General features: G+C 43.3%; 1 protein-coding gene across 17 annotated transcripts in view; it reads left to right on the top strand.

Annotated features, from left to right (window-relative positions):
* Window positions 1–12,160, top strand: part of NCAM1 (neural cell adhesion molecule 1) — a 331,249-nt gene that overhangs the window by 261,800 nt on the left and 57,289 nt on the right. For all 17 annotated transcript variants that reach the window (XM_028514332.2, XM_028514329.2, XM_036028549.1 and 14 more), the window contains exons 2-7: window positions 4,008–4,082; window positions 5,703–5,921; window positions 6,987–7,130; window positions 7,516–7,653; window positions 8,889–9,006; window positions 9,436–9,602. In XM_028514332.2, coding sequence (XP_028370133.1) covers window positions 4,008–4,082; window positions 5,703–5,921; window positions 6,987–7,130; window positions 7,516–7,653; window positions 8,889–9,006; window positions 9,436–9,602 — 861 coding nt within the window. The remainder of the gene's footprint in view (window positions 1–4,007; window positions 4,083–5,702; window positions 5,922–6,986; window positions 7,131–7,515; window positions 7,654–8,888; window positions 9,007–9,435; window positions 9,603–12,160) is intronic.

Raw genomic sequence — 12,160 nt, 5'->3', positions numbered from 1 at the left:
AGTGGAATCTATGAGCTCCTTTTTGAAATCAGGATAATTTTTCCCTGTTGCTTTGCCTTGGTAAGATTCCCTCCCATTCTGATAAGTGCCTTAGCATCTTTTATGAACTGAGATGTTAATTCTCTTTTCTTGAGCAAATAAGACTCTACTAGCTTGCTTCTGCTAGGAAGCTGGGAGTTACAAAACTTCTATCAACAGCTGAATCTGTTTGCTAATAAACAAGTTGGCTATCTTTCAAAACATAGTATCAATTTTTAAAAAAGATCTTTAAACAGAAAACATATTTTAAAACATATGAATCTCCCTCAGGGTTATTTTACTTTTTAAACAAGACAAGGAAAGGGGGGTCATTCCATTCTCAGGAGCTTGTTTCTGCCTGTTCACAAGTGACAAAATGGTGTGGGGGAGGCGACTGCACCTTTGGTCTCCATTCAGCCTGGGTTTGAATCTTGACTCCACCATTACCATTAATTTTGCCTCTGAGCCTCTACTTCCTCACCTATAAAAGGGATGTTATAATGCTCTGATTATTTGCGAGCAAAGAGGCCAGTTTTAGTTAACTGGAGTAGAAATGATGGCAACAACTTGATTGTAAGATTTCAGGACACTCTGCTCTTTCTAGCCCATAATTTGGAAAGAGAGCAAATGGTAAGTAATAGATAATAATGAGCCTATGGGGCAGCCAACAGAATGTTAGTGGTTGTGGGTATAGGGGAAAAGCTAATGCATTAGAATTAAATGACTTTTAATCTCACTTTACTACACATTAGCTGAGTTACCCTGGGCAAGTTATTTCATTTCTCTGAGCATTAATTTCCTCTTTTGCAGAATGGAAACAATATCAGCCTTATTATATTTCAGAGCTGTTGTGAGCATCAGAGTAAATAAGGAAGTGTCTTTTATAAACCAGAGAGTGTGGAGTGGCTGCTGGAGGCCCTGGGGGATGAGTCCTTATTGACGGGCAGTGAAAACACTGAGTGGAGGGGCTCTGGCCCCCATCTCAGGTACCACCTGGGGCAAATGCCTAGGTTTGTAAGATGTATCTTTGAACGCATCTAAGATGAGGTAGATAACATACAGTGTTGATGCAAACTAAGAGATGAGATACTTTTCTGGGAGAAAAGTTTTCATAAGTTTCCTTAACAGTGAGTTATACCTGGTTAAGAAATTTTACTTATACATGCAACTGAAGAAAGGTGCAAGTTAAGAATTTTATTGGAAACAATGAAAGAACTAATGGAGTAAGAAAGGAAGTCGAGGAAAGGAGTTTATAATTTGAAGCAGGAGTTCCACTTACCATTATTAAACCTAATAATTCAAGATTTTGCACTAGGGGAAGAGTAACTAGCCATTGTGCTACATGGAAAACATCCAAGCATAGATTTTCAGAGTCTAGGGTTCATCTGGCCCAGCTTTGACTCTGTTGTGTTGAAGGAGGAATCTCACTATCTTTTCCATGTGTGCAAAAGGTCAGGAATCTTTTTAAATGGATCTCTGTTCTTTAAAAAAGGTCTGTGATGACAAATGTGTGCATGGGGTCTGGTTAAGGGGGAATCCCTTTGAAATGCTCCTTTCTCATTTCTCTCCACAGCCCAGAGATAGTTACTGGCCACAGTTGGGTATGAAAACTCTTCAGCCTTGCCATGTTTTCCCACCCCCTGAGAGTCATGTTCTGTTTGAAAAGAGCTGAGTAAATGAAGGCTGTTTTTTCACTTGGAATAAGAATATCCTTCTAAAGCAGTAATGGTTCTGTGAGAGTAACAGGATCCATATGTGAACTGGCTGCCAATGCTCAGCACTTGAGCCTATCTATGAACTTTGCTGGCAGAAACATGCCTCTAAGTCTCAAAGAACACCCACCCCCAGTGAACCCCAGAAAGGACCATCACTTAGGTGACAGATGGCCTGGGCACAGCTACTAGGCTTCATAGGCCTCTGCACCTTGAAATGTGAGCCACAGAAAGGGGTAGAACAGGTCTTGATTGGCCTTAAGATGAATGGAACTGTGCTGTAGCTTGCCCTGTGAGACCCTGGGCTCCCCAAAATACAATGGGCCCTATCAGTTCTGAGCTCACGCTGGCATGTTAGGAAATGGTGAGCTCGAGGGCCACTTGATCCTTTGGTTGGCCAGATTATTTGTTAGCCCAAATGGAGACATTTTATACTGTATTTGCAGAAGCGGCATTGCATAATGGGAAGAACACTTAGTTGAAAGCCGGGTGGGCTGGGCTCTGAGGCCACCTTGGCCCTAACTAGAAGTGACCCTAAGGAAGTCACTTTACTTCAGTTTTCTCATCTTGAAAATGAGGAAGTGGATCAAGGTGATGGTTGAAATGCCTTCCAGCCCCATCTATACAGAACTGAGTGACAACTAACTGCATCAGGAGACAAGTAATGCGAGAAGCAGCCCCAACCAGTCATACTTCAGCCATGGATGCAGTGGCCCTCATCTGACACTGTCTTTTGTTGCTCTCAGAAAGAATTTGGTCCTGAGCCCCAAATGAGTAATAAGCAGCTAACCAAGTGAGGGAGAGACCAGTTTCCCCTTGATTACTATAATGTTTCTTCCAAACCAGTGTTTGGAGGTCTCTGGGTTCCCGTCTCTTATTCTCACTGTGGAGTGCTCAGCATCCTCTTCCTGCCTGGACCTTGTGCCTGATTCCTCCCCCTTATTCTGTCTCCTTCCCTCTTTGATTCCTGTCTCCCCCAAGCCATCTCTTTCCCTCTCCCACCTCTGCTTGGGTTTTTCCATGGTCTGCTTTGTCTGTTGGTAGGGCGGTTAGGAAGGCTATAGCCCCAATAGCTGTGGTGCCCCATGCCCCCCCTTCATAAGCCCCACTCAGGCCTTTTGATCCATCTGTTCTGCTGTGCACAACTGTTGCCCCTTCATCAAAGGAGCGCAGACTGAGACCTGAGCAGCTCTGCCTACAAGTCAGTCACCATGGCAACTGGCATTCCCTCTGTTCTGCTGGGAAGAGAAAATGGCTGTTCCAAAGCAGGGCTCGCTGAGTCTCTATTACCCGGCCTGTTTTGTCCAGGACCCTCTTTCCTGTCAGCTTTATAAAGCTACATGCATTGAACCAAACGTCTGTTAGCCTTTAGCTCTCAGATTTACTTTACCTAAGAGGACAAGAGACCAAATGAAGTTGAATCCAAATGAATGAAAGTATATTTTTTCTTCCCTAAAATTCTGTTTTTCTGAGGAATGGTTATGTGTTCTGAGCAGATAAACAAGGAATTGAAAGAACACAGAAATCTGTGAGATCTGATGCACTGTATTTTGTCTCATCGGCAGAGTGGAATGACAGAGCGTGTGGATATTCAAATACAAGTTCAGTGCAAGTAGCCAAGGGGCAGGGAATTTCCACAGGGCATGGGCTGCAGCATTCCAGAGGGTGTTTGACTAATTGGGTTGATGATATTCAGTGCTGGCTCCTGCTATGGAAAGAGATGTGTTGCTCCTCTAGTCATGAGGGAAGGTGAGCGCATGGCATCCCTTGAGTCCAAATCCATTTGGATCATCACATGGAATCCTTCTCCATGGTATTTAGCCTGGTGGCATGGCTGGTTGGCAGGAGACCCTATGCAGTGTTCTGGAGTATCAGGCTTCCCTCTTAACACTGCCATGGGGACACTTCAGATTGATTTCCAAAAACAACTGGTTGGGCTGATATTTCTGTGAATCTCAGAAATGCTGCAGATTAGAGTAGGACCTCAGCCTTCTCAAGGGGTCAGAAACATTTAGTGCAGAGGTCTTTCCAGATCTCCCAGGGGACCTTGCACTGACAGAGGAGAGCAGCTCCGCAGGGAGTGGTCTGACCATGTGCACTCCTGGATTTGACACAAGGACCATGCATTCTTCAGTGGTGACCAGTTCTTAAAACCAAAACAATCATCTGTGTCCCTTTGCTCTTAAAGTGTGGGGAGACACCACTTTTGAATGAAATCTCTTGGTTTCATTCTCAAGAATTTGAAGGTGTGTTTAAACTGGACTTTGTCTTTTTCAGTTTCTCTGCAGGTGGATATTGTACCTAGCCAAGGGGAAATCAGCGTTGGAGAGTCCAAATTCTTCTTATGCCAAGGCAAGTGCCCCAGGCCACACTGCATTTCAGGCCCCACACTCCAGCAGAGGTATAGCCAAAGGCATTGCTTTCTGCAGGGCCAACAATGCCACTTGAGAGCCAGCAAGCTCCCAGGCCCTCCTCCTTCCTTCCTCTCTCAAAGTGAAATGTGTCATCTGGCTTCTTGATGGCAGAAGAGCTCTAGGGATATTCCTAGGAAAGTCAGCACAAATCCCAGAATATCTACGACTCCTGCTCTGGGCACAGCCAGATTTCTGTAAATGACAATGGAGAACAGAAATGGTGCTTCCCCCTAGAACAGTGAAATCCAAGCTCAAAAACTTTCCTGAAAGAAAATTGAGTACTAGTATTTCTTTTCTGTGAGGATATGTGTTCTGGGTTTCCAGGTCTATTGTGAATTCCAATATTCTGCCCCATTGCCCCAACCAGAGCTCTAGGATTTGTTAGGTTTCATGTCCTTGATTTTTCTTTAGAAATTATGCCCCATTTCTACAGCTTAGATAATTACCGGGAAATGTCCTGTGGAGGGTAAGACCTCAAATCAGGCTTCGAATTCTCTGTAAGTGATATGACTAGGATTTGGAACATGGAAGAACCAGGAAAGAACTAAGTTCAATATAAACTGAGACATTTATCAAACAACTTTTATTAGGGAGGGGCCTTGAAATGCTATCATGATTTGGGTTGGATAAAGTGGTCTGTGGCCGCTGGATGTGTTCACCCAGCTTTGCCTTCATTACAGCAATTTAAGTGATCTGGAGATACAGCTATGGAGCCAGCAGCACATCTTGCAAATAGTGATATTTATTGAAAACATGATGGGCCCTGAAAGGAAGACTGCTTCATTTCCATACTAAACATCTGTGCAGGGCTGGGTGCTATGGGCCAGGGAAGGCACCATGCAGAGAGGCAGGACAAAGCCACATCACTGGACCCAAGAGCCCTTGTTCTATCTCAGTGTCTGGGGCAGCTAAGCAGCAGCATCTGCCCCTCCAAGGTGCCTGGGGAAATGACACATGGGTGATTCTGGTTACCTTCTTCACAGCATTTAAGGAGATGAATTTCTCAGTCTGTGGCAGAGGGTGCTGGAATGATAGTCATGCCAGTCTGTGTAGGCAGATGTAAAAATTAAATGATGTGAAGTCTGTACTCCTAGACTAGCCAGTGTCTCATCTTCCACTTAGGAGCCCATACTCTAAGCCTTTGAACATAATAAGCTAATCAGTTGGCTCAAACCAGCTAAGCACTTGAGCTCAAATCCTAGATATATTAACCCCCTTTGCCCCCACCCATCCCCATTCTGTGAGGCTGTTCATTCCTAACTGAGTGCTTGGTACACACTAGGTCCTCAACAAATATCTCTTCTTTTCCCTCACTAAGGATAGGACCACCATGAGAAATACTGGCACAAGTGGTTGTTGAGTTTTTTCCATATACTATAAGTGGCGTTATGTATATAACAAACACAGAAGCCAGAGTGACACTCTAAGGTCACCCCTCCCTAATCATCCAGCTCAATGATCTCTTGTTCAATAGCTTTTACTGAGTATCCACTGTCACCCTGGTGGGGACTTTGTCATTTTAACTTCTGTGCTTTGAAAATAATCTCTTCCTCTTTAGTGGCAGGGGATGCCAAAGATAAAGACATCTCCTGGTTCTCCCCCAATGGAGAAAAACTCACCCCAAACCAGCAGCGGATCTCAGTGGTATGGAATGACGACTCTTCTTCCACCCTCACCATCTACAATGCTGATATTGATGATGCCGGCATTTACAAGTGTGTGGTCACTGGCGAGGACGGCAGTGAATCAGAGGCCACAGTCAATGTGAAGATCTTCCGTAAGAGCCTCCTCCTTCTCATTCTATATCCCTGTCCCCTCTCTTGGCAAGGAAAACATGTGGGCTGCAGACAGAGTGGGATGGCAATAGAGGAACAGCTAAGAGCTTGACAGGGCTTCTTTCTTTCTTTCTTCACCCTAAGTCTTTTCTGAATTGAGCTAAGAGCTCCAGTATACTGTTAAATGATCCTTGGCCAACTCAACTCACAACCTGGGTCCATGCTGGTCAAAGCAACTTCCCATTGGCCCCCATTCTCCAAATTTAAACTACACAGTTTCCAGAAAGCTTTTATGGGTACCCCTATCCCTTCCTCAAGTGTTGACTGACCATTGTCCAATTCAGGGTACCCCCTTATTTCACTCTCCCCTGATGGTAATGGAGTCCAAAGGCTCGGTGGGGAGTGGACAATAGGTATTATTTGAACACTATGTGCCACTCAGAACAGGCAGCTCCAACTGCCACTGAAACCTGGTCTGATGATGGCATCTCATTACTTTTTTATCATGCATCTGTCTCGATGGCCAGTGGTGGGTGACAATTAATGGAACAGTATTGATTGCCACATTATTGATTGCCATTATTGTTTTTTTTTCTATTATACTCTTTAAAATTCTCTCTGCTGTGGGAAAGTTGGGGTTAGAGTACCAGACAGAGTGGGAGACAGAGAAAGGATTGATGACTCCTACTGTTCATTGTAGTATAGGTGTTCTACCAGTTCATTCTACCTATGCATTGTGTCTCAGTGGCACCATCCCACATAGCAAAGGACCCTTGGTAAAGACAATCCTTTTCCTCCATGAATGTTTTATACACAAATTATGATAAATTTTGCACTCAGTGAATAGATGTTAATTGTCAAACTTTGACAATATATTCCCCTACTTGTGCCAGCCACTCCACCTGGCATCTTTGACAGAGGTCTGGATGGGATCCACTCTTGTACCACTATATGTATTGATTAAGAGTTGTCTGCAACTCAAACCCAGGCAACATGGCTCCAGTGAAAAGGGATATTTGTGGGAGGACCAGCTGTTTTCCCTCACTCTTCTCTTGCTCATTTTCCAGAGAAGCTCATGTTCAAGAATGCACCAACCCCACAGGAGTTCAGAGAGGGGGACGATGCTGTGATCGTGTGTGATGTGGTCAGCTCCCTACCCCCAACCATCATCTGGAAACACAAAGGTCGAGATGTCATCCTGAAAAAAGATGGTGAGACCTGAATTCCCTGACAGCTGTCTTTTCTCCTGGGCCATGAAGTCCACTAGGGTTTCTACCTCTGCAAGCCTCTGAGACATTTTAATCCAAACTCAGATTCCTATGTCCCAGAATTACATGCAGTTCCCAGGTCCTGAATGGGTGTATGTCTGTAGTTTGTATATTCAGGCACTTGGCTTTCTCTCCAAAGAAAAAGACAGATTTACAATAAACTTTTGCTCTTGACTCTATGTCAGAGCCAGGGACACATTTTCTTATTTCCGATTAAAGCCCCACACCATAAGACTGAAGCTAAGAAAAAGGAAAGGCTCAGTGAACTACCTACAGATACAAGTTCTCAAACTGATCCTTGGATAAACCTACCTCTTGTCTCTTCTAGTCCGATTCATAGTCCTGTCCAACAACTACCTGCAGATTCAGAACATCAAGAAAACTGATGAGGGCATTTACCGCTGTGAGGGCAGGATCCTGGCACGGGGGGAGATCAACTTCAAGGACATTCAGGTCATTGTGAATGGTGAGGAGATCTGTTCTTCCTACTGTCTACATCCCTGCAACCTTGGTCCCCAAAAATCATTCTCTTTAACCTCCTCTTTGGTCTATAAAATATAGATCCATCAATCTCAGTTGAATGCCCCCTACCTCCTATTGCCTCTAGCTTTGTTCCTTTTCTTTTTTTCTTTTTTTTTTTTTTTGTAAATATACTTGCCTTTTGGGTCTCCCTCAACTATGACAACTTTTAGTGTAAACCTTCAATGTCCTTCATTGTCTTGAAACACTAGAAACTTTCTCTGTGCTTAATAATGAATTCTCATTCATCCTTCATTGTCCTTGATGTTACTCTAATTCTGAAGTTAGTCCCCTGGTTCAATGTTCAAAGAAAATACTATAATCAATTCAGGCCTTGGAATAGTCAGAATCATGGTCCATGGACTTATTAATCTTAATTTGCAATGTCAAATAAACACATCTGTGGAATCGATCTGACATTTACAGGATGTTTACTGAAAATTATAATGTCAGTACTGAGAAAATAAGTAAATCATGGTCATATTGTTTTGGCTATTGATATATGTTTTTGCCAAACTCTCCCCCTCTCATTCCTTTAGTAAAACAGTTTGTGCACGGGGTTGTTTATGACATCCCCAGAGAAATGTCACTCTTTGGTGAGCTGGTGCATTTCAAATTGCTGTTAACCATTTAATCATCAGGATCAGGGCTTTCAACTTTTTCCAGTGTGAAGAGTCTCCTTTTGAATATTAAGTTCAGCCAACCATGGTAGTTGTAAGTTGAGTATGCATTGATTGAGAAAATATGTAATGATAAATAGCTACTCTAAACTGACTACCATTTTAAAATGGATAAAATGCATTAATATAGTTTCTGAAGCTATATTACTGAAAAACAATATTATTATATAGGGGTGGGCAACAGTATGTTAATAATAGTGATAATAAATGCAATAATTAATAAATAATATTACAAGAATAAACTGTTTTGTGTACTCATACCACCTATAAACCTACTTCTGCCCAACTCTATATATTAAAATAAAACACTAATGCATATTTACTCAGTCTACAACAATTATTTAGTACCTGCACGAATTTAGATCCCTTACACTAACTCTGTAGCTGCCAGGACTCTTGACCCCCAGTCTATGACCCCTTGACATAGGGTTCCCTAGAAGTACTTCTTCTTGCCAGGCCACTGAGTTTTCACAACATCCCTGACAGTCCTTCTATCCTTCAGTACCACCCACCGTCAAGGCCAGGCAAAGCATAGTGAATGCCACCGCCAACCTCGGCCAGTCCGTCACCCTGGTGTGCGATGCTGAAGGCTTCCCGGAGCCCACCATGAGCTGGACAAAGTAAGACACTGGCTCCTGCCTTTTATCAGGGACTAGCAGAGAAGGGGGCAGCATAGGGCCTGCTCCATGCTGGCATTGCAATGGAATGGGAATAGACTGCCTGGAAGTGTTATCAACTCCAGGTACAGAATGGATGGTTCTCCTGTACTGTGCATCAGATTCCTTCATCTTCAGTGTGTGGGGCAGAGGGATATGGCCTTGGAGGCCCTCTTTGCTATGTCTGTGGGTGCAGTGTGCAGCCCTGGGACAGAATCAGAGGTTTGGATGGAGGAATCAAAGGTATACGTGGAAATACAATTTGGTGTCCTAACTTTCTGTGAGACTGAGTCTTTCCCATGGACTCAGACTGCATTTTATGGAGACTAACTAAAAATAAACATCTTATCTCTGTGGTCAAAGTCATGGTACTTTGCATTCTGCACCCTATAGGGATGGGGAACAGATAGAGAATGAGGAAGACGAGAAGTACTTCTTCAGTGACGACAGTTCGGAGCTGACTATCAGGAAGGTGGATAAGAATGACGAGGCTGAGTATGTGTGCATCGCCGAGAACAAGGCTGGAGAGCAAGATGCATCCATCCACCTCAAAGTCTTTGGTAAGGACAGTGGGGGTCAAGGTCTCTAAATTCCTCTTACCCTACATACTCAATCCATCAGCTAGAGCCAGTCCACTCTGCCTCAGAATCTATCCCAAATGCTGCCAATTCTTGGCAGCTCTACCATCTATGCCCCAGTTCAAGCCACTGTCCTGCCCCCATGCTCAATGGTACAACCTCTCAGCTGGTCTTCCTGCCTCCCATAGGTTCCCTTCAACCCTTCCTACTCACAGTAGCCAGAATGACCTTAAATGCCACTCCTACGTTTAAAGTCCTCCCATGGCCCCAGCCAGATGACTTAGTTGGTTGGAGCGTCATCCCATACACTAAAAAGTCACAGGTTCAATTCCTGGTCAGGGCACATACCTAGGCTGTGAGTTCAATCCCCAGTTAAGCGCATACAGGAGGCAATTGATCAATGTTTCTCTTTCCCCCTTCCTTTCTCTAAAAATCAATAAACATATCCTTGGGTAAGGATTGTAAATAAATAAATAAATCATCCCATGACTTCCTATTGCAACCAGGATAAAATCTAGAACCCCTACCATGGCCCACATCACTAAACCCAAGCTAGCCCACCTTCTTTCCTGACCTCATCTTCCTTCCACTTTGTTTTACATTTAAAACTCTCCAACCCCTCAGGCCTCCTTTCCATCCCTCAGACACACCAGGCTTGTTCCCTGCCTCAGGAACATTGCACTTGATGTTTCTCTCACTTGGAATATTACGCCCCCAGATCTGCTCCCTCAGCTGGCTTCTTCTCTCAGATCTCAACTCTACCACCTTCTTCATGAATCCTCTCTGCACTGCCCTGCCTAATGCAGGTGAGAGGTGCCCTATCACCACCAACCCCCCTACCTCCACTAATCTCTTCCATTAATCTTACTGCATCATCTTCATTGCACTTTTCAATACCTGAACTGACTTCACTTACATATTTGTTTTGGGGATTGTCTCTCACCTCCACTAAGAGCATAGACTCCAAGATGGCAGCGTGCTGGCTGTCACATACATTGCCTTATCTCTGCCCCTCCAAGCACTGTCAGACTCATCATGGGTCCTTGGTAAATATTAGTGACCAGTGCGTCTGTTTCCCTTTGCTTCCTTCCCTGGCCTATGTGAAACAGTGCCATAGGAGTCATGAAAAGGGCCCCCACAGCTCTGCTCACTTTGTCTTTATAAACTCAGTTAACTTTCATTCATTTAGAATTGAAATGCATTTTGATCCGACCTTGGAAAAAGAATTTGTGGTGGAGAAATGTTTAACCTAGTGTCTCTCAACTCTCTCTGCTGATCTTTTCAAAAACCATAGATAAACTGGTCCACTCTAGACAGTGCTACCAGAACAGATGTCAGAGAGGTGGCTCTGGTGTGTGAGGCTTCTAGGCTGTTACAGTGTTTGCCTGGGGACCTGCTCAGGACCTGCTTGTCCAGCCTGATCAGGAGAACTGATCTGTGTTTGTAAACACAGACCTTTGAAAATCAAGCATTTATATGTAATTGGACTTGCTAATCACAAGTGAATCTGATTTATTCAGTAATAACAATTGGGTTTATAAACAGTGTATCAGTTTGCCTCAGATTAACTCAGTATATAACTGAAGTATAGACTTGAAGGTGAAAACTAAACTTCTTGGAAAATATTCTTGATAGTCTTTTGTCTAATTCTGACTGGTCTTCCTCAGTCACACTAATTGTAAATTGTTTTTAGATTATAGAGAAAGACATATGGATTTGTTAATTTATTTCTTCATTTAACAAATAAATATTTATTGATCACCATCATTGCTAGACAGAGGGACTACAGAGATAAGTAAGATATGGCTCTTTGACCTGAGATGCACAACAAAGAGATGAATATATAAGCATATAAATTCTTGATATAATATTTAGATAGTTTCAGTCAGTAACATTTGAATGCCTGGTATGGGCTCAGCCATTGCCAAAGTTACAAGGATGAAAAACAAGCACTGTGTTCTCATCAGTGGGTTCACAGACTAAAGCAGATGGTCAACACTGACATTTTTATCCTTTATAACGACTTCATGATAGCCACATGCATTGGGTTTTGTAGGAAAGGGCCTCCAGTCCTGCATGATGGAAGTTAGAGAAGCCCTTGCCAATGATGTGCTAGTAAACAAACAGGAGTTTCCCAGAAGAGGAAGGATGGGTGAGCATTTCAGGCCACACATGCACAGGCTTCTTGTGGACAGGGACCTGTGTCTGCTCTACTCACAGATGTACCCCTGGCACCTAGAGCAGTGCCTGCCATGGAATTGATAGTAGTATTTGAATAAATGAGGGAATAGCAATTAGTTTTGTTGAATTAAGCATAATGCATATGTCAGGGAGATCATCCTAGAAATGTATAATCATAACTTGTCTTTAGGAAATTCTTTTAGATATTAGCCCTATAAAATAATAATCATGCCGAGCAGAAGTGAGCACTTATAATGTGTCAAACACTATGTGAAGTACTATTCATAAATTAGCTCTTTTAATCCTCAACACAACCCTATGAGGTAGATTTAATTGTTATCCCCATTTTACAAATGAGG

Source organism: Phyllostomus discolor, chromosome 6 (genome assembly GCF_004126475.2).
Source record: "Phyllostomus discolor isolate MPI-MPIP mPhyDis1 chromosome 6, mPhyDis1.pri.v3, whole genome shotgun sequence".
NCBI lineage: Eukaryota > Metazoa > Chordata > Mammalia > Chiroptera > Phyllostomidae > Phyllostomus > Phyllostomus discolor.
This window is presented reverse-complemented; position numbering and strand designations above follow the sequence as displayed.